At 44.2% G+C, this 23,869-nt stretch overlaps 1 protein-coding gene across 2 annotated transcripts in view; it reads right to left on the reverse strand.

Moving 5' to 3' along the window:
- CDHR1 (cadherin related family member 1) overlaps positions 1-23,869 on the reverse strand; it is a 428,602-nt gene that overhangs the window by 116,089 nt on the left and 288,644 nt on the right. For both annotated transcript variants that reach the window (XM_085608499.1, XM_085608507.1), the window contains exons 12-13: positions 12,172-12,324; positions 7,652-7,816 (exon numbers count right to left, since the gene is read on the reverse strand). In XM_085608499.1, the coding sequence (XP_085464625.1) occupies positions 7,652-7,816; positions 12,172-12,324 (318 nt within the window). The remainder of the gene's footprint in view (positions 1-7,651; positions 7,817-12,171; positions 12,325-23,869) is intronic.

The following is a 23,869-nucleotide window of genomic DNA, read 5'->3' on the forward strand; positions in this document are numbered from 1 at the left end:
CAGACCCTGCTAAGTCAAGGGGGAAAGATAAGATTTTCCCTCAGTAGTCCTAATCACACCATCAAGAAGGTCAGAGGAGAAAAATTATTATTTCTATGTATATGTTTATCTATTCTCACAGAACATCAGGTAAACCAGAACCAGGCAAGGGAAAGGAATTCTCTACATAAATAGGAGAAAGTGGTCCTACAAGGAAAGTACTCTAAGATCCTGCGCAAAGAAAAGAAAATACCCCAACTTGAAAGATATCACAGGTATTCAAGTAGACATTTATTAACACCAATCGCTCTATTATTGAGTTTAAGAAATAAAGAACCTCTCGTAGCAACAGGCACAGGCAAAAACAATAGACACCAGCGGTACAAATGATGGAGAAAAGAGGACTCGCAGTCTCCAGCAGCCATCTGAAGACAGAATCTTCAAGTAAGTAAAGCTTCTATCATTTCACCAAAATGTTTTGTGCAATGATCTAATAAAAAACCAAGTAATGCGCTGCAGAGATCCGCCTGTGTTAATAGATCTAAGGCTACTGAGGCGCGAGAACAGCTATCTCCGCCTTCAAAAGTCTCCTGCAGGAACGTTCCCGGAGCCAAGCAGCGAGTTCTCGTTGCTGCTATGATTCAAATACATTTGCGTGTGCCAAAATGCAGCATGCAGTCTAGTAAAATGAAGTGGGCCAAATCACCGTCAGCACCTGTGGCCTCCTTCCTGGAGGAAATGGGATTCAAAACAGCAGTGCTTAAACAGGAAAAGAGATAATGCAGGCGATGCAACGCCAATAAAGGAAAATCTACATAGGAGGAACACGGGCCGAACAACTGCCAATCACACATGGAAACCATACTCTGGGGCATATCAACAACAACCGGCGATAATTATCTCTAAGCGCACTTAGCGCTAGGATAATTATCGCCGGATAGCGTGAATTTTTATCGCTGAGATAGCGTGCTATTAGCAACGCTTATCTCAATAGCGATAAAAATTCTCACGCTAACAGGCTAACGTGAGATTATCGCTGGAAACCCAGCGATAATCTCACGTTACCTTGTTGATAGGGACAGGCAAACTTAGCCATGATATCCTCCTTCCATAGGATATCATGGCTAAGTCAGAAAAATACCAGACGTAAAAAAGCAGCGTTAACCGCGGTTAGCGCTGCTTTTTTTGTCTCTAACAGGATTAGCGACATTCTTGATAATAGGAGAAATGTCGCTTAGCGACATTTCTCTCATTATTTTACACTGGAACGCCCCTTTGCATCTCATTAGAGATGCAAGGGGAAGCGTAGAGTAAAAGGGTGCTAACATGCAAATTTGCATGTTAGCACCCTGTTGTTGATAGGGCGCTAGTTTTATCTCTTCTTTTTTGGCTTTTAAAGCCAAAAATGCAGAGATAAAGCCCTTGTTGATATGCCCCTCTATCTTTTTTTTTCCTAAAGGGTCTCTAGCGTGTAAAATGGCATAAGGGGCACGACAGCACAGTACGAAAAAAATTACAAAGTTGTGCACTATAAAAGCGATGCGATCAATTCAAAAAGAAGCAGGGAGGCTCAAGAACAACCTGGTGGCAAACAAGATTGCCATAGCGATTGTCACCTGAAAAAGTCAAACCTTTGAAGGGCAAGAGGAAAACAACAGGAAGTTCATGAAGAGAGGTTGGGGTTTATAGAAGGAAGTGCTCCATTTTAATAGATATGGAAGACAGCTTGTGGAAGTGGTGGCTAAGGAGGTTCAGAAAAGATAAACTCCTAAAATAAGGAATCGAATGAGGAAGAGGATGAGGATGAGAAGGTAATACTGACTAAGGTGAGGGGGCATGGTCAGCGGCTTCATTAAAGGCTTTAAGGTTGCTGGTTGAGGGCCACTTCAAAGTCGGTGTTCACTTTCCGCCTTTAAAGAGTTCTTTAACATAAACGTGTTTCTATAACTGACCTGTTCAGAATTCCTTTTTGTGATACAGACCTTCCCTCCCAGTTACGATGTATTTCTATAATTTTTTATTTATATTGCGCAGCAAATGGCAGAAATAAATGTACCTTTTTAGCGCTTCCAAACCAAGCAAAACATGGCTGAGATAACGCACAGTACACCAGACAAATAAAGATTTTCCACGATAGACAGTGCATATATTTCAAACAGCAGCGGTAAATGTTATACAGAGAGCATTCAGTTGAAGAATGCATTTGAAAAATTATTTATTTGTAGACAATTAAAACTGCTCCCCACTGTGATGTTACCTAGGGAGCATGTAAACAATGTAAGCAAATATAATCATAACCTGCCCGTTCAAAGATATTTTTGCACAGCTCATATTCTGAGTGTGCAGGGACATCCTATCCCGGCTTTCAGTCTTTCGTTTTTGTCATAAAAGTAGAGATGTTCTGAATAAAAAAGTGCATCAACTCATTCTAGAAATGGGGGTGTCTTGCTGGCAGTGTTATGCACCCCTTCCAAGTAGGAACCCTCCCTTCTAATTAGGGTAAATGAGTTATACCCCAAGATAACCTCTGCTCACACTCTTGGTAGGTTGGCATAAGCAGTCAGGGCTATCTCAGAGGCAATGTGTCAAGCATTTGTACATAAAGCACACAGTAACAAAGTGAAAACACTACAAATGAACACCACACCAGTTTAGAAAAATAACCAATCTTTATCTCAACCAAACCAAACCTAAACTACAAAAATACAATATATATACACAAAGATATCACTTTTTAAATGTTTCAGCAAGTTTTTCTCTAGAATTCCATAGATGCGTTGATTTTAGCACCAAGTACCATTGATGCATCAAAGCCTGAGACAAAAGACAGCCACAGAGGAGGGAAGCGTCTGAAAACACAAGCGATGTGTTGATTCTTGAGTTCCAGGGGAATGGTGGAGTCAGCTCTGCTGCACGCAGGAGAAGTGTTGTGTTGATTCCTTACTGCGAGGCGAAGCGATGCGTCGAAATCCAAACATGCAACCTCGGCTTCTTATGGCGTCACTGGAGACTTGGCATACAGGTGCGATACATGGAAAATCCAGGCGCACCTGGCCGATGCTGTGGTGAAACAGGCGCTGCATCGATTTTCACAGCCGCGGACAGGTGATTTGTTGATTCCTTCAACCGCACAGTAGGGCCTCGTCGAAGTCGGAGCAGGGGTCTCGGACATTGGAGACACGGTACTCAGGACTCCGGCTGGGGATGTTCCTCAGCCAAACAACAGAATTCTTCGGCAGCACTGCAGCGATGCGTTGGTTTTTCAACAGCGCGGCAAGCTTGCGGCAAGAAAAATAGGCGCAGATGGCTATATGTGGAATTTTTAGTCCTTGAGCCAGCAAACCCACCTCCAAGGGCCCAGAACTGGAATAGGTTCTACTCAGCAGGTCAGAACTCCCAGCAGAGGAGTTCAGGGGAGCTGCAGATATAGTCATTGATGGCCATGAGACTTCCAACTGGAAGCAAGCACTTACACGCTCTTGGAGAACCTTTATAAGCAGGATAAAAAAAAGTACAGTCCAGTCCTTCCTCTTCCCAAGATGGAAGCAGCAAGCAGCAGTCCAGCATAACACAGCAGAAGGCAGAGAGGTAGTTCTTCCCATACTTCTTTCCCAGCTCTTCTTCTTGGCAGAATCTTCTATTGATCCAGGAGTGTTCTAAATATGTGGCATTACAGATCCAATATGTATACCCCATTTCACCTCTGAAACAGGCATGCTTCAAAGGATAGTCTTTGTAGTGCACATATCTTGTTGTGCCCTGTCCTGCCTACAGGGACACTACAGGGGGGAGGAGACAGCATTGTGAGAGGACAGGGGCAGCCCTATTCAGGTGTCACTGACAACTCCTCCAACCACCCTAGCTCAGGAAGGCTGATCAGCCTGATGGTATGCAATCAGGATATGCAGGGCCCCCTCAGCTCCCTTTGTGAGACTCTCTTGAGTGAATGCACAAACAGCCCAACTGTCAGTCAAAACCAGACGTAGAATCCACAGGCAGGCAGAGTCAGAAAATGGTAAAGCAAGGAAATGCCCACTTTCTAAAAGTGGCATTTTCAAACGCCCATTTAAGAAAACCTTCACAGAAAGATGTCTTTTTAAATTCTGAGTTCAGGGAACCCAAACTCCAAATCTCTATATTTTCCCAACTGAATGTTACAATTGTAAGATGTTAGAAGGCAGCTTTAATGATAGCCTATGGGAGAGATTGTCCTTGAAATTGTGAAAAACAAAATTAGCAGTATTTCCCTATAAGGACATGAAAAACACACCAGTACATGTCCTACCTTTCACCTACACCGCACCCAGCCCATAGGGCCCCCTTTGGCCAACCTTAGGGGTGCCGTACATGGAATAAAAGGGAAGGGTTCGGCCTGGCAGCGTGTGCACTTGCCAGGTTGACATGGTAGTTTGAAACTGCACTTGAAGACACTGCAGTGACAGGCCTGAGACATGCTTGCAGGGCTGCTTGTGTGGTTGGCACAATCAGTGCTGCAGGCCCACTAGTAGCCTTTGATTTACACACCCTGGGGACACACAGCACATTTTACTAGTGACTTACCAGTAAATCAAATATTCCAATCATGGATAAACAAACATAATCACACTTTACACAGGGAGGACTTGCACTTTAGCACTGATCAGCTGCGGTAAAGTGCCCAGAGTTTAAAAAAACTGAAGAAACGAAGTTCATGCTCCAGTCAAAAATTCAGGGGGTAGAGGCAAAAAGACAGAGGAAACCACACCAAGGACGACAGGTCTAACAAGTCACAATTCTGATTTTTTTTAAAACTTGATATACTTTGAAAGTGTGAAGCTTGCAAAGTTAATTTTTTTGAAGAGAGAGGCATAGCTTTTGCAGAGAGGTCTGGGTGGAAATTTCCATCACCCAAGTGTAATCTCACAAATTTCACATAATCCCAAAAATTATGCAATTATGCCATTTGGTATAATTATCATGCATTTGCTGCAACATTTTAACCCAGGAGCAGCGCACACAACCAAAATGACTGAGGCTGTTGTTCATGGCACTAATGCTTTTTGTGTTATATTTTGCAGTGTGAAATGAATCCTCAAGTCCAAATCAGACAAGAGTTCACATTTCACACTGAAATATAGTCCTACATGCCAGTTTGCGGTTCGAGTAATTGCGCTTGATTTTTGCAGAATTTAACATAATTGTGCAAAAGCAAATTACGTGAATTCAGCTCTTCCCTGCTATTTGTAGGCATTTATGGTAGTCTGAAACTGTTTCCGCTACTGCGAGGCATGGTGATGGCAAAAAGAGAGATAGATGCTGTTCCTGTTCCGTGATCTAGACCTCCCCCCACCATGCTGAATCCTCCCTGCTCATACTCCACACTGTCTCCTTGTATTCCTTTGGACTTCCTCCACCACTCAAGCTTTTCTGGAAGTGGCTACCCATATGTCTCTCTTCTCTTGTGCTGCCTAGGTCCTCCTACCATCCCAGCACCTCATAACTGCACAGGAAAGTCAGGTGTAGGCCTATTATTCTTCCAGTCTGCAGCTTTAGGTATGATTCCCTCTGAGAGACCATTTACAAATCACTCTCACCAGTACGACATAGGACAAAAGCTTGCTGGTGATCTTTGATAGCTGTGGTTCATAAGTATGTACTTCAAACTGCATCAAGCAAGCAAAGCAAGCAAGATGGACCTACTCCACGGAAGTTTGAGGAATTGTCCACCTCTGAGCATTTTGAGAAAAAATGCTTCACATAATGCATTTTACGGTACCAATTTGCCAAAAAGGATTAGAAGAGGCAACATGAAACATTCCAGTACTTTCATGGTGTGCCAAGCAAACTTCAACTGTCCCAGGGTGTTGTCAGGGCTTTCAGTGGGCCGGGTCCAAACAGGTCTCAGACTCAGTAGAATTTAAAAATAGACATTGAACGGGTCCCTATCAGGCCCTGTATCATTGTCCTTAACCTCACTGGTAAAAGCACCAATCGATTTCTGACAATGAATTTAAGGTAATCAATGACAGTGATTTAGTTCCTGATTATATTTCATATCTCACTTAATCTTGCATTGCCCAAGGGTGTTAGCTATTTCTATGATTTTGTATTCCATGTAGTTAATTACTCTTGTAATGCACTTTATCTTAAACAGCTAACCATCATTGACAAAGTCAATAGGTCTCGCTGGTTTTAGATGTATGGCAGTTGTGGTGTGATATATCTGGATGTAACAACAGAAAGCTTATAGTACGGGAATCCCAGAAATTTAGTTTGCATGTATAGCCACTCCCTAATTACACAGGCAACGCTACTTTTAGAGATCTTCCATTTTTTCCATCACTCTTAAAGCCCTGGGCATTGCGCTTTAACCCACCCCAATACACTTTTAATGAAATGATGAACAAATGGTGGATTTTTCATCACAGTTTCACTATAAAATGTCTACCTACGGATCAAGAGAGTATGCAATGTTTTCATTTTTGGGAAAACTAAATTCAGATCTTCTAAACAAACACTTATTATTTTCATGAAACAAACTGAATTTCAGTCTTGAAATGGGAATACTTATTTTGTGCCTAGTTTGTTATTATTGTTAGGAAAACACATGCTACTTCCATGGATTCTGCCTTGCAAGACTACGCATCATCTTGTGCCTTGAATGTCCACAACAATCCAAGAATACCACCATTATGCGTAATACGTCATCACAGAAGGGATGAGCTTCTCTTCTCTCAAAGATGTTTGCATTATGCCAGAAATCCCAATATTAGGCTAAATCAACACAATTCCATGCTCATCTTTACAACATGCCTAGATTTAATGTTACTATGCCAGGTTCTGTATTCTAGAAGGAGAAAGCATTATGGTGACATAGATGCCCACAATATGCCAAGAATTACCTCAATCATGTCAGTGTTAGTATTATATCAAGGGTTGAAGCCTTCAAGTTTTGATCGCCTACAAAATAAGAAATTAGCACCAATATGACAGGTTCAGCAGTTTGTAAGTTGTTGGTAACATGTCATTGAGGCACAATATGCCAGCCAATGACAGAATATGCCCCGCCAACACCTTATTAAGAGTTAGTACAATCCTAGCCTTGATACCCACAATATGGTACCAATTGACATCATTATGCCAGGTTCTTCTTTACATCAGAGTTGCGCACACCACATTCAGACCCTCACTCGTCTCTACACAAGCTCACACACACAAATACATATTTGTGCGCGCACACACGCAGACTCACACACTGTTGCTTTACTTGCCCATGTATGGTAACATCTGAATACACTGCCATAAGCGGCACAGAAAATCGTATGTATTTAATAAAACTATGGAAAGGAGAAAGATTGGTTGTATAGCTGCCTGAAACCCTTGCGGTTCAAAGTATATTCCTTATTAGAATACTGTCACTAGTCAAGATGAAAATAACATAGGTGTGATTTTTCTCATCTCTGGAGGTGCTGTCACTAATGTAGGGTAGGGGGAGGTGGAATTTAACCACACATAAGTAAACTCATTTGGATGCTGTCCTGCTGGGTGCCTCAAATTTGATCAAAACTTGTTCATACCCCCATGAACCAGCAGTATCAAAAATTCGATTCCACAAAGTAATGAATAACAAAGATACGACTGACCTATCTATCACTTCATCTATTACACTGCGCATTACGTTTTTCATACTCACTGTCACTGCCACAACATTGGAGCCTCCTGGGGAATTCTCGGGAATTCTTGCTATGTAGTATTCAGAGGAGAACTTTGGGACATTGTCGTTGGTGTCCAAAAGGTAAATCATGATGTCGGCTGTGGAACTGAACTTCTCAGGAGTGTTAACTTCCACGGCAAGGAGCTGCAGGTGAAAAATCAAAGATTAGTGCAAGTTAGGTTATTTTATCACAGAACTGCTCTACAATGAATGACTGAAATTAGATTTGTACAGCGCTTAGCTACCCTGAGGCCTCCTAGCGCTTTTGTGGGGTGGAGAGACTGAAAGGCGGGTCCTGCTAGTGTGCCGTGATAAAGAGATGTGTTTTGAGCAATTTCCGGAAGACCAGCAGATTAGGTTCTCCTCGGAGAGTGGAGGGGGGGGGGCATCCCAAAGGTTGGAGGCATTCAGGGAGAAAGAACGTCCACCCCACCTAGATCTTCGCACTTTCAGAGGAGTGGCAGAACTGGAACGAAGATTCCTAGAGGGATGATAGGGGGTGACCGAAGACTGAATAATGTGGGGGCTGGATTTCCAAATACCTATGTGGGCCAGGCACATAGCTGGCCCAGATAGTCAGCCAGTGAAGATTCCTCAGAGCAGGTTTCGCTGTTTGTCTCCGGGGAATCTGGAGCAATTGGCGAGCCGCACAATCTTGGATTACTTGTAGTCTATGGAGTGTGGACTAAGGGGCTCCCAGATATAGTGCGTTCCCGTAGTCTAAGCGGGACAGTATGAGGGCCTGTACCATAATCCTCCTTGCCTGAAAAGGGAGCAGAGGAAGAATTTTCCTGAGCATCCTCATCAGGCCAAAACACGTAGCAGAGAGCTTGGTAGCCTGATGGTTGAAGCAGATGGAAATGGAAATCATCAAAGCCAAAGTCGGTTCTAATTCTAGATTGTTAATGCAAGCATAAGTGTAGGACATTCAGCAGATAACCCATGTCAAACTTAAGGGAGGAGATATGGTCTACAGGTTAAATGCTTGATTTTGAACCCTAAGGCAAGTGTGTTGCACGTATCTGAAAGCTCAACATTTCACTGTGCATGATTGTGCTCTTCCAATTATATTTTCCACCCTTTCCGCATAACATTGTAGGATTTGCACTCCAGTCTCAACCACACCCCAACATCAAGAGGCTTTCCACACAAATGATGCTCCATCATAAAACCAGCTGTAGAACTTGATAAGACATTGGGGACTCGCATCCTCACCCATTCACGTTTTCATCATGTGGAAGGGCTGATTGTGTGTCAAAGGGTATAAAACTTCAATGTACTAAGAGGTCTCTAATAGCACATAACGCACCACTAAAAAGCATGAAAAAACATGTTATGTACTACAAGCTTAAAGTAACAAGTCCAACTAAATACAAAGCACTGCACATGACGCACTGTAACTTACAGTATTGTAAAGCAATAACTGAATCTACTATGCATTATTCTGTTAAAACCTTTAATAGACAGATACACATATATAACTTGCTAGCTCATCCGATTTCAGTTGAAAATCTTGTTACACCTTCATGTAACTACTAACCAGTAAGCAAACCAATGCTGCAACAAATGCTGACTACCAGTGGTTCCCAAACTTTTGAGAGCCATGACCCACTTTTTAGAATGACAAACTTTCATGACCCACCTCCCTTTAATGGACACGAGGAGGGGCGATTTTTTATTAAAACCAAAGCTTCATGTGGTAGTGCATTGTCATTCACAAAAGGCCCATTTTCCATTGAAATGGACACTAACTAATAGGCATACAGTTTTACTGATAGAACTCTATAGCACACGAGTAGTACTGTTTAGCGATCGGGTTTCTGTGAACTTTTCTCATTTATGCATCACCAAGTAATGTGTCTTGATTCGTTTTTATCCTATTTTTTATCTTATTCTTTTATCTGTTTCCAGGACACTTCAGAATTACAAAAAACAATTGCTTTCTTTTTTTCTTACTTTAACTGCTGAATGTTGACAGTTTATTTACAGGTAATTACATTTTGTTGTATGTTGGAAAAGCACAACACCCCAGAACCTTTCATTTTACATTCCCTGGACTCCAGCAAGATTGTCACATAATTTACTGTAAAAACTCCTCTCACTTTGCAGTCAGGGCAAGAAAACTAAACACCAATCGTGCAGCAATATATCAAAAGACAAAGGCTGATGTTTGACCTCTGTCTTTAAAGCACTGACAAATATGAAAAGTTAAACACAGAATTTAAAGTCATCTTTTTTTTTCTCCTACTTTCCCAACCCACTAAAAATCAGCTTGTGATCCAGCAGTGGGTCACTACCCACAGTTTGGGAAACACTGGACTGGGATACATTGTACAGACCAGATACTTTAAAACCCTCATTACGAGCGAGTTGGTAACTATTGTGATATTTATTGCGCCTGATGAAATCCAACTCAGCAGAGTCGGATTTTGTCATGTATGACAAATACTACCAAATTACAGGTTCAAAACACTTGGATTTAGGTGCTTGCTACAGTAACTAATAAAAAGCATGGATGGATGAGTGGGTGAGCTTATAGGTGAGTAAGGAGCAGCAAAGCGAGTAAAAAATGTTCTCCTGCCATCAATATGACTGTGTCTATCCATGCATTTACTTGTGTTACCCGTTCATCCATCCAGGCACACACTCACCATCCACAATCAGAAATAAAGCGCCCAATAAAAAAATAGTGGACTTTGGCACTGAGCCTATGTAAAGGGAATACTTTTTTAACAGAAAAAGTATAGGGCAGCAGTTCCTATCCTTCTGACTTCTGTGGACAACCACTAAATCATTACTGGAATCCGAGGACCCCCCTCTGAGTCATTATTGGAAGCTGAGGACTCCCAGCCTAAGCAATTTCTGTGATCTGAATGTAAAAACAATACACAAAAATACAAAGAGAAGCATACACCAGGTACGTGCTCAAATACTGAAATATTTTGTTTAATTCATAATGAAATATAGAACTTTTCAAATGTTTGTTTGATTCCTTATTTATATACACTTTATAAATTTTAATTTATTAATTTTAATATTATTTAATTTTGTAAAACTGTCGCTGACAACCTGCGTAGGCCTTGCGGACTCCCAGGGGTCCTCGGACCACAGCTTAAAAACCACTGGTATACAGTGTTAGCAATTAAAATATTTTTGAGTGGGGGAGTGTATTTTCACATTTGACTTCATTGTCAGCGAGTTAGGGAAAGAAAAGCGTTATTTGAATAAAGAAGTTGAATAAAGAAGTTGAATAAAGATGTGAACCAGGCAACTTATAGTGGACACCGTCTGCACTAAACGAGTAACCCCTCCACACAATACCGCAGAGTTGTCGGGTGCTGCCCATACCACTGCTCTGCTCTCTTAGTAGGTTGCAGCAGTGGCCATTTTAGAAGGGAATCCAGACTATATCTGTTTGAGCGGCTGTAAGATTTAGCTCTAGTGCTGATCTCCAACTGCTTGCTATCTGTTTCAATATCTAGTCCAAGGCAGTCACAACTGTGTTCACAATGCTATCATTAACCTCTACCCACCCAAAAATGAGCCCATCAATAGGGAACCACAATCTGCCTCCCACCATGCCATGCTCCATCTACAGATGCATTATTGCTTCTCCTCTCGGCTTTCACTTCATGAGACAAATTATACCCAATCACAGAGCAGCATGAAGGTGAGAAAGAAATAGCCCTCTGAGCTGATGTGAATAACACTATATTCCAGCAGTAGCTATCCGGGGTGGAGCAAACAAAGAGCTAAGGGTGGTTGCCCCAACCCAAATTCCCCTCTGTGTATTATTCAACATTAGAGGTCTTGGCAGCACCAGATGTACAAAGGGGTTCATCACAGAGATTGCACTTATGTTGGATAGCTTTCCACCACCATGTACACATATAATTTTTACACTATGTCTGTGGTGCTGAGGGCAATGCAAAATGACACTGGCACCTGTCCAAAGTTGCCTAACACCGATGCATTGATGCATTCCACGTAATTCGATCTCAGACTGCTACGCATCTACGCTTTGTAATACAACTGGTCTTAGTTTACTGCACAACTCTTACAAATATGCACGGACATACCTCATAAAATGTCTCCATTTTGCCCATGGTTTCTAAATAAATCATTTGTAAAATAGATGTGTTGTTTAGAATTAAACATATTGGGAAAATTTGCCTTTCTGATTTGTGATGAAGATTCAAATGTAGCTGCAGCAAGATTTGAACATTTCTTGAAATGCCAGTGTTCTGATTAAAGAACACATCTGGCAGCTGAAATGTACCATGAAGCTTATATTTATGAATTTAATTTACATTACCGACCAAGTCACAGAAGGGGATAAAAGGTGCAGCTTTAGATAAAAATGGCATCCTGTTGCCATGCTACAGTTGAAAACAACTGTAAGAGGGGGTGAAAAAAATACACATGCATTGTAGACATTCTCATAATTTCTAGGCAAAGGTTGCAACTGGCCAAGCAAGGCGTAGAAGGCAGAAAGATACCTTAAAAGTCATCAGCTGGAACTTTTCATAGTCAATGGCGCCAGAATTTTCCACTATGATTGTGACCTGGGCTTCATTCAAGACTGTCTGTGGAACGACGCGCAGGATCCCGGCTGGACCAACAAGCCGTAGGTTGAATTTTGCATTAGCTCCCTGGATGAAAGAGATACGTAAGAAGGCGTGTTGGTAAATTTATATCAAACATTACACTTCGAGCCATGGTACAAGTTTTAAAAAATAAGTTGGGGATTAACCTAGTTAATCAGTATGCAAGTGACATCACAGGCGCATGACGTCACGGCACGTGACACCACAGCGCGAGGGCCCAGCAGGAGTCTGAACTAAGAAAGCCCCATCCATCCCCGCCTGCACATTGTTGCGGATGGAAAGCAGACAACAACGTGCAGGCCTGCTGAATGTGTCCTGGTGTTTGCAAATTACACCCGGACGAATTCAGCATATTTTTCAGTGGGGCCAAGCTTCTTGGCAGAGGTGAACGGCGTCCACCCTGTGAAAATAGTGGGTGGACGCCGTCCACCCGCGTGTACCTCCGACTCGTGCCCTGCTTCAAGCGGACTTAAAGGTGCGACTTACTGATGAAATACTTGTAGAACTTAAACTGCCAATTAAAACTTCAGTGACCATGACCAGTGCTGGTCGTGATCAACTAACATGTCACACATTTGCTCAACATGACTCATTGCTCCTAATAATATTTTCAGTGCCTAATTTGTGCCAGTGCATCCAGGTGGACGGCACCAGCGCTTATTTTAAGAGTCTGGGTCATATTTTTCAGCACTCGAGAGCATGAGAGTGAAAAGTAGAAAAGGTAAAATGAAGGCAGCAAAAGATAATTTTTAAAAAAAGAGACAAAGAGAGGAATTGGAGATTGCAAAGACCCAGCTAGAATGAGATAAAGAGACAAGAAATGTGAGCTGGTGGGAGATTGGAAGAGAAAGCTGTGCAGACTAAACTGCCTTCATTATAGGCAACCATGTTCGTTCAGCTGCTTCGACACTGGCTCTAAAGACGTCTTTGGCGCCTGCATTTTGTTCAGTGGCGGCTGGTGACATTTGAATGTGGTGAGCGTAAAATGATTGTCGTAGTGAATTGTGGCGAGCGAGGGAGCGAGCCCGAACAACCTACAGAGGGTTGCGGGGGGGGGGGGGGGGGAAAATTTTATAAAAAGAGTGAACAAATGGTGCATTTTCAAGTAAATTTGAGAAAGCAGTAAGGTTACTAAAGCAATTGTGAAAGTGCAGTTACTACATTAATAAAGAGATGTCTTATAACAACAAAGGAAGCTGCTTATTCAGTATAACCAAGGTCATGCCGCCCTCTGCTCCGAGCTTACGTGCTCGTGTTTATAAAACTAAAATGATGTAAAATATGTGTGTGACGTGCAAAAAAAACCTAAACGTGTGTGTCACCATATTACTTTCACATCCTCCAGGTTTATCTTTCAAACCCAAGGCCATTGCACACTGCTCACTCACTGTCAACAAATTAGGATGCAAAATGGTTTCGTATTGGAATACACATTAGCTCACGTTGCAGGAGCTCATTTGTACAGCGATTAAACATTTTGTTTCTTGCTTTCCCTATATGCCCGTGACATCTACTTGCTTGAGCAGACTCAATTACCTGCTAAAGCTAATATTCTGTATTATTATCTGTATACATATCTTGTTATCTTCACCTGTTATCTTGCTGTTGTGTCTCTCTGTCATAGAGTCTCTCTCTCTCTCTGTCACAGTGTTATCGGGGACCCTCTATTCTCTCCTTATCAACTATAGATGCAAGGAAGCCTGCAATACGCTTGGTGAATACACGAGACAAGAAGTACCATCTAGGCGCCCAGCCCCAAATAATTGCCATTTGATTGAATGACGCTCGGAAGTGTCTCTCTGCGGCTCTCTGTCTCTCCCTTTCTCACCGTCTCTTTCCCTGTTGTTATCTTTTTGTTATCTTTATCCCTCTCTGCCTCCCTCCCTCTGTCTGCCGTTCTCTATCACTGTATCTGTCCTCCTTTCTCTCACACATTGTGTCTCTTTCTCCCCATAGTCCCTCTCTCTCCCATTAACTCTCTCTCATTCACCCTTTTCTCTTTCGTTCCCCTTTTTTCTCTTTACATTTCTCTTCCACTTTCTCTACTGACTCTGCTTTCTCGCTCTCTTACACGCTGACCCCTTTATCTAGCTAAATGTATCTCAATGATTTTAAATGGGCATTGTGAAAGTCTTTGGAAGACCTTTCTTTCTATATTTTAAAGTCACTCTCAACAGTTTTCATTACGCAGTGAAAGAATATTTAAAGTGTCACATTAGAAGTAAACATATATGTCGTCAGCAAGAGAGGTAAATATGTCATTAAGTACTTCCTACTCACTGTGAAAAACTTTGTTAAATTGGCATTGTGGTTATTTTCCATAACCACAAAGTAACCAGCGGGTGCCGGCAGGCTCGACGTAGGGGGGGGGGGGTCACGGCCCGCGGGTGGGCAATAAAACACAATTAATTTAAAATAAAAGAAAACGTACCTGAGTGCCGCCCGCCGGGATACCCCACTGCCTCCGCCTGTAATGGTGGGTCCGCGTGTTCCTTCCTGCTGCAGGAAGCAGGCAGCTTCCCTCCACTACGCAGCGAGGGAAGCCAATCAGACGCTGGTAAGTGCAGAAGACTTGCGCCCCAGCCGGGACATTTTCTCTGCTTAGAGAAAGACGGAGAGTGGGCGGTCCTGCTCGAGGGCCGGGGGGAGTGGCTTACCCACTGTTGTGGGTACTGACTGTTTGGTCGGCTCAGGGCTGACCAAAGAGTCAGTACCCACAACAGTGGGTAAGCCACTACCCCCGGCCCTCGAGCAGGACTGCCCACCCCCTCCGCCCCCAACCAGGCACAGAGGCACTTCTGCTTTCTCGCAATGCGAGAAGGCAGAAACATAAATGGTAGTTTATACCGTTTATGTTTCTGCCTTCTCGCACCGCGAGAAAGCAGTGGGGCATCGCCCCCACGCCCCAATGGGGGAGCCGCCACTGATTTTGTTTTTACAAATTAATCAGTGAATATAGTGGAAACAGTACCTCTTATTTGGTTAATACCAATTCAAGACATATTCCTGTTCTAGGACTTCGATGAAAGATGTATGTGACTTATATACATTGGGCCCGATTCACAAAGGTAAAATTAAAGGAAAGTCCAACTTTACGACTTTCAGTATTCACAAAGGGCATTTACAACTCGAAAATGCCCTTTGTGAATACGTAAAGTCGTAAAGTTAGACTTTCAGTATTCACAACGGGCATTTACAACTCGAAAATACCCTTTGTAAATACCAAAAGTCGCAAAGTTAGACTTTCAGTATTCACAAAGGTCATTATGCCCTTTGTGAATACCAAAAGTCGCAAAGTTAGACTTTCAGTATTCACAAAAGGTATTCATGAGTAATAAATGCCCTTTGTGAGTACCAAAAGTCGTAAAGTTAGACTTTCGTCTAACTTTACCTTTGTGAATCGGGCCCAATGAACGTATTTACTAAGTGTGCAGGAGGATAGAGGAAAAAGCAGAATGGGCGGATTTCACAATAAAGAGAAGGTTGCTAAAGCTAGGCTACTGGCCTGCTAAGGGATGTGTGAAAGGTGGCCAAGGGGCAGGGGAAGCTAGGTGGTATGATTGTGTAAGTGGGAAGTCTGGAGTGGCGGTCCACAGCAGGGCCATCCTAACAGTATTTGAGGCCCCTAGGCAAAGCAATGCACTGGGCTCTGCCTACATAACCACTCACAGGAAACAAAAATGTTTAACGGAAAATTTGTGTTAAAATCTGGTTGGCATGAGGCCCCATGCTTGTGAGGCCCCGGGCAGCTGCCCAGAGTGCCCATGCTTTAAGATGGCACTGCCAGTGGGGTGATTACTCTTGGTGCATCTTTTAGCACTCAATGTTTCAGATCGCCACTAAAGACACATGCTGTACGGTGTCTGAAGAGTCAAAGGCATACAATGGCGGTCCACTAGCTGCTGAAGGTGCAGCAGTACCCGGCTATTTCCACTCTCTCGTGGTTGTGGGGAATTATGTTAACTGCAACCCACCCTGCTAGCACCAAAAATGCTTGTCTACGCTCAGATCCACTGATGTGTGGTGCCGTATAAGGTGCCATTCAGTGCCAAACACAGCATAGTAATTAAAAGATATTTTTGAATAGTATTTGTCTTCTAATATTGTGCTGCAGTGGTACCCGGCTGTCCCTGCGCTCTCTTGTTTCTCTGGGGAGCAATGTCATCTGCAATCTAACACACTAACTCCAAAAATAGGGTATATAGGCTTTGTTTCACTGATGGGTGGTGCCCTATAAGGTACCATGGAGTGCAAAACATGGCATGGAAATAAATAGATATTTCTGCACAGTTCTACTAGATGCTAAAATATCAGGAATATATCAATGCAGTGGAACATTTACCGTTCAGTACTTCTTTCCAAGGCACTCATCTGTTAAGAATTATATCCCAGTAAACCTCATCTCAATTGTTTTTCAGAAACATGAAAATTATGTCTCTTGGAAATTTGGTTACTGGTTGGCCGGCTTGTGTGCCCTGGTCAAGCAGCAGCCACAATCCTAGTCAGGGTAAGGCACAAACAATCCCAAATAAACCTGTGGTCATCTCCCTGGTAGTTTGGCACAGAGCAGTCAGGCTTAACTAGGAGTCGATGTGTAAAGTATTTATGCAACACTTCAAATATTAAAACAGAGAAAACACCACAGAAGATCCCACACTAGGTTAGAAAATAGACCAAAATGCAATAAATAAAACAAGACCAAAAAGACAAAAATCCAATTAGTAGAACCAGTTATGCTTTTTTAAAGCATACACTGAAAAAGAGTGCCAAGAAGCATAAAGCACCAACCAGGGCTATTAAGTTGTGCTGGACCGAGGTCGAAGTTTCAAGTTCAGACCGACTGAAATGGGGCAAGGGTTGGAGTCAGGCCCAGATTAGTCCAGCTTAATTTTTACTTCACATTGGATGTCCTTCACAGCGATTGATGCTTGCTGTGTGAAGAGACAGGCTGGCTGCAGCTTGCACTGAATTTCGATGTGATAGGCGTGGTTCAGGTGCGACTGGACCCCTTCATTGTCACAAGGAGCCCAAAAGCTTGATTTAAAGAGTCCGCAAGCCACACCGAGGGCCCAGGACCTGAGGGGCACCACTTGGGGGTCAGGAACTTGCTGAAGACTGATCCAGGAGCTGTTGGGGAGTCTCTTATCTCCCTCAGGCTCAGAACAGGAGGCCAGCAAACTAGTCCTTTGAATCTCTCTAGGGTCCTGGGTTCAGGATGAAGTTACTGGTCCTGTTCTTCTTTCCCCAGTCAAGGGGTCAGCAGGCAAGAGGTCAGCAAGCAGGGCAGCGGGTCCTGTAGAGCCGCAGACCGAGTGTCAATCCTTGCAGCAGCACAGCAGTCGTTCTTCCTGGCAGAGTATTCACAGATCCAGAAGTGTCCTGAAGAGTTGGTGTTGGAGATCCTTCTTTTATACACAGTTGTGCCTTTTTGAAGTGGAAAATAATTCTAGAGGCAGACCATCGAAGTGCACAGATGTCCTGCCTTCCATGCCCTGGCTCCAAACTAACTACAGGGGGTAAGCAGCCCTTTGTGTGAAGACAGGTTATAGCCTTTTCAATTGCAAGTGGAGCTGTGCCCAGCCCCTCTCACACCTAAGTTCCCATTTTGTGTGGCTGTCTAGGAGGAATACACAAAGCCCAACTGTCACCCATACCCAGTCATGTGACCCAGTGTTAGAAATGGGGTTTCTGGTTTGCTAGGGTATGTACCTAAGCCAGGCAGAACCCATCACTAAGTTACACACCAAAGATAACCTGTGCTCATTCTCTGGTAGTTTGGCGCAAAGCAGGCAGGCTTATCTTCAGAGGCAATGGTCCCGATTCACAGAATTAACTTAAGACTAAATCCTAAACTTACTACGTTGTGGTATTCACAGAATGCACTTACTACTTTTGGTATTCACAGACTGCACTTACTACTTTTGGTATTCACAGAATGGATTTACGACTACTAACTTTACATCCGCACTCGGGCCGGAAATTCCGGCCCGGAGGCGGGGCTTCCGGCCCGGACGCGGAGCTTCCGGGCCGGAGGCGGAGCTTCCGGCCCGGAGGTGGAGATTTCGGCCATGGCTAAATCTCCGCCACTGGCCAGAATCCCCACCTCCGGCCCGGAAGCTCCGCCTCCGGGCCGGAATTTCCGGCCCGAGTGCGGACGTAAAGTTAGTAGTCGTAAATCCATTCTGTGAATACCAAAAGTAGCAAGTGCATTCTGTGAATACCACTAAGTAGTAAGTTTAGGATTTAGTCTTAAGTTAATTCTGTGAATCGGGCCCAATGTGTTAAGCGTTTGTGCAACACACACACAATAGTAACACAATGAGTGCACCTCAAGAGACTCCACACAAGATTATATAAAATAACATAGTATATATTCTGTATATAACATAGACCAAAACAACATAATCATAAAAAATTTGCATATTATGTAAATACTGAGGTGATACTCAATATCCTGATCATGCAAAAATTTGAACGATAAACACTATACTCCCAGGGCATTAGAATGCAGCAGTTACGGACAAAGCACATAAATCATCACATGTCACCAGAAACACATGAAAAGTGCTACGCAGTTTGGGCTGGACTGTACCCATGAGGCACAGGGTCAAGACTGATTTGCATATGGCTGGGTTCAAACTGGAACGGCATGGTGAGCAAAAAAACGATGGATTTAGGCCCAGATCTCTGTACTGGGGTGAATGTATGGCATTGTTCTACATTCTGAACTTCAACTGTTGTTTTTGCATTTGTCACCCCGAGTGGGAAGGGTATGCCCAGACGTGGGTCCCCTGCTCTCCATGCCACTGGAATCAAGCTATCTTGGCTGAAAAGGGGTGAAACCCCGAAACCGGTCCTAGGATGCTTCTTTCCAGTCCAGGGAGCACCTGGCTTGGCAGTTTGGGCTGGACTGTACCCATGAGGCACAGGGTCAAGACTGATTTGCATATGGCTGGGTTCAAACTGGAATGGCTTGGTGAGCAAAAACACGATGGATTTAGGCCCAGTTCTCTGTACTGGGGTGAATGTATGACATTGTTCTGCATTCTGTCCATCAATTGTTGTTTTTGCATTTGTCACCCCGAGTGGGACGGGTATGCTCAGACGTGAGTCCCGTGCTCTCCATGCCACTGGAATCAAGCTATCCTGGCTGAAGAGGGGTGAAACCCCGAAACCGGTCATAGGATGCTTGTTTCCAGTCCAGGGAGGACCTGGCTTGGCAGTTCGTGCTGGGCTGTTCCCATGAGGCACAGGGTCAAGACTGATTTGCACATGGCTGGGTTCAAACTGAAACAGCATGGTGAACAAAAAAACAATGGATTTAGGCCCAGATCTCTGTACTGGGGTGAATGTATGACATTGTTCTGCATACTGTCCATCAGCTGTTGTTTTTGCACCAGAAACACATTAAGCATGATAACTGGGCTCATTATACACGTCTTACGACCTTATTCGTTATCTTGATACTACCAGAGTCAAAAATGTTATACATCACAAAACATTAGTGCCTGACATGTAACAGTAAAGCATTTTATTCCCAGAAGAAAACACAGACATAGGCCCACCAGTCTTCCTATTAGTAGAAATACGGTAATAAAGGAACAAGCGAGGGACTCAGAGGCATCTGCATGCCTATTACATGTAATATGGTACTTGAAGGGATTTACTCCATGCAACACTTCATCGGGGCCTCAATTGAGGATCTGTCTCATAGTGCTGAATCATAGCACACATGCCCCAGGTACGTTCTAGCCCATAAAAAAGGGGGTTTGGGGACACAAACTGCAGAATCTGCGGGGAGGCCTCACTGGGTCCTCCCATGTTTGAAAAAGCTAGATGAAGATGCCCACAAACGCATGGTGCAGTGTTAGTAAAATGTTGTGCAACCCCCAAGGTGCATTCACAAGCTGGGACACATTCACATTGCATAATCCATTGGGGTGAGAGGGCCTAGCTTAAGGGCACGCAATAGGCCTCCAACTCACCAAGCAAGCTGCCTGCAAACTCGTGGTGTAGCCCGAGCAAACACAATATTGTTCTGTCCTGGCTTCTTCTGGCCAGTGCAGCGACATTGGCCTCATGCCCCCTCATTTGGGGGGGAAGTAATGCTCCCAGTGCTAGCAACACTAGCATGTGCCATGTGCAGAGGGGGGCTTCAATGACTCTTGCAGTGGCAGTCCGGGACAAAACCACATGATGAGGGCTCCAGTGGGGTCAGTAGTCACAGGGTTCCTTGACAATGCGGTGCTCCCCCCCCGGACTACTCTGACAACAGTGGTACCTCAGGGCACAATTAAGCAGGTGATTTTTACACAGCTAGTGGTGTGAATGATGACAAAAACTGGAGTGCTTCAGGCCTACGAGACAGTCCCATACTGTGGGTGGAGTGCAGGGCTCAACTGAAGCACTGCACTTGAGTCTTCTGACAGTGACCAGGCATGCTCCTGCACCGATAACAAAGCAGAAGAAAACACAAGGTCCTCTGAAGAAAACCTGAGGCAAGCCAACAAACCCTTGGAATTCTGGGGATAGGAGATTGTAGAGGGAAGAATCCTTCCTCCCTCACTGTAGAGGCAGCAGGTGAACATCACTGAGCTCAGTGCAAAGTGGCAGTCCCTCCTTGGCAGCACAACAATCAACTTGAAGCAGGCCAGCACAGCAGAGCAGTGGCAAAGTGGCAGTCTCTCCTGGCAGCGTAGCTCCTCTTAGTTGCAGAGTCTCCTGAGGACCCCCAAGTGACTTAAAATATATGGGATTAGAGCCCCTGTACCTATACTCCACAATATATTTGATGTGGTGGGTGACTTCGCAAAACCTTTAGAAGGACACAACAGTTCCTTTCAACCCAGCCCTGGCTCCAGACATTAGTAGGGGGTAAAGCAGCCCTTTGTGTGAGGGCAGGGAACAGGCTATACAAATGTAGAGTCTAAACACCCTCTCTCACCCTGCTCAGGAAGACCCTCAGTATGCAGATGCAACCCTGTCACACCCAACCCTTTTTGTGTGATGGCTGTCTGGAAAATATGCACAAAGTAAAGCTGTCAAGCAGTCCCCAACATGGACTGGAATCAGGCTGCATGCACACAGAGTTATAAGCACAGAGAAATGCCCACTTCCTAAAAGTGGCATTTCTAAAATAGTAATAAAAAAATCCAACCACACCAGCAAGCAGGATTTATCATTACCATTTTAAACATACCAAACATGACAACGCTACTCCTTTCAGATCAGGAATTACCACTTAAACACCCATAAGGAAATTCCCAATTATAGCCTATGAGAGAAGTAGGTCTCACAGTAGTGAGAAAAAAATAGGCTGTTTGTCACTAGTTGAACATGCCACACAATAAAGGCACAAATTACACATTTTACTTGCACAGTACCTGTCTATAGGGCTATTTAGGGCCTACCTTAGGGGTGACCTATATGTAGTAAACGGGCAGTTTAAGGCTTGGCAAGTAGTTTTAAATGTCAAGTCAATGTACACACGCAGGCCCTGCAGTGGCAGTCCTGAGACATGTTTGAAAGGCTACGTCTGTGGGTGGTGCAAGCAGCACTGCAGGCCCACCAGTAGCATTTAATTTACATGCCCTTGGTATGTGGAATGCCACTGTACAAGGGACTTAAAAGTAAATTAAATATGGCAATCAGGTATAACCCAATCACACAAAGGAGAGAGCACATGCACTTAAGCACTGATTAGCAGTGGTAAAGTACCAAGAATCCTAAAGCCAACAAAAAGAGGGTCAGCATAATACGAGAAAGGTGGCAAAACATTTGGGGATTAACCCTCTTAAAAGGGCCAGGTTCACACCCAGAGAAAGGCTGCAGGCACCAAGTGGCTAAGGCAAGGAAATGCCAACTTTCTAATAGTCACACAATTGATGGACGGAATGCCGAACAAATCAAAACATTCACCCCCGTCAAGAGATCTGGGTTAGATCCATCATTCTTTTGCCCAACATGCCACCACAGTTTGGACCTGGCCATATGTAAATCAGTCTTGACTATGTGCCTCATGGGAACAGTCCAGCCTGAAATGCCAAGCCAGGTCCTCCCTGGACCGGAAACAAGCATCCTAGGACCAGTTTCGGGATTTCACCCTTCATCAGCCAGGATAGCTTGATTCCAGTGGCAGAGTGAGCCTGGGACCCACGTCTGGGCATACCCGGCGCACTTAAGGCGAGGAAGCAAAAGACACACAATTGATGGACGGAATGCAGAACAAATCAAAACATTCACCCCCAGTCAAGAGATCTGGGTTAAATAAATCATTATTTTGCTCACAATGCTACCCAAGTTTGGATCTGGCCATATACAAATCAGTCTTTACCCTGTGCCTTATGGGAACAGTCCAGCCCGAACTGCCAAGCCAGGTCCTCCCTGGACTGCCAGCCAGGATTGCTTGATTCCAGTGGCACCAGGTCTGGGCATACCCTTGCGCACTTAGAGCGAGGAAGCAAAAGACACACAATAGATGAATGGAATGCAGAACAAATCAAAACATTCACCCTCAGTCAAGAGATCTGGGTTAAATCCATCATTCTTTTGCTCACCATGTCGCCCCAGTTTGGACCTGACCATATACAAATCAGTCTTGACCCTGTGCCTCATGGGAACAGTCCAGCCCGAATTGCCAAGCCAGGTCTTTCTTGGAGTGGAAACAAGCATCCTAGGACCGGTTTCGGGGTTTCACCCCTCATCAGCCAGGATAGCTTGATTCCAGTGGCATAATGAGCCCAGGACCCACATCTGGGCATACCCAGCACACTTAGGGCGAAGAAGCAAAAAACACAAAATTGATGGATGGAATACAGAACAAATCAAAACATTCACCCCAAGTCAAGAGATATGGTTTAAATACATCATTGTTTTGCTCACCATGCAACCCCAGTTTGGACTTGGCCATAGGCAAATCAGTCTTGACCCTGTGCCTCATGGGAACAGTCCAGCCCAAACTGCCAAGCGAGGTCCTCCCTGGACCTGAAACAAGCATCCTAGGAAAGGGATAGCTTGATTCCATTAGCACAGTGAGCCAGGGACCCACGTCTGGGCATACCCGTAGCACTTAGGGAGAGGAAGCAAAAGACACACAATTGATGTACAGAATGCAGAACAAATCAAAACATTCACCCCCAGTCAAGAGATCTGGGTTAAATCCATCATTCTTTTGCCCACCATGCCACTCCAGTTTGGACCTGGCCATATGCAAATCAGTCTTGACCCTGTGCCTCATGGGAATAGTCCAGCCCAAACTGCCAAGCCAGGTCCTCTCGGGACCGGAAACAACCATCCTGGAACCAGTTTCGGGGTTTCACCCCTCATCAGCCAGGATAGCTTGACTCCAGTGGCACAGTGAGCCCGGGACCCACGTCTGGGCATACCCAGCACACTTAGGGTGAGGAAGCAAAAGACACGCAATTGATGGATGGAATGCAGAACAAATCAAAACATTCACCCCATTTAATAGATCTGGGTTAAATACATCATTCGTTGCTCACCATGCCACCCCAGTTTGGACCCGGCCATATGCAAATCAGTCTTGACCCTATGCCTCATGGGAACAGTCCAGCCAAACTGCCAAGCCAGG

The sequence above is a fragment of the Triturus cristatus genome, chromosome 1_2, assembly GCF_964204655.1.
Source record: "Triturus cristatus chromosome 1_2, aTriCri1.1, whole genome shotgun sequence".
Classification (NCBI taxonomy): Eukaryota; Metazoa; Chordata; class Amphibia; order Caudata; family Salamandridae; genus Triturus; species Triturus cristatus.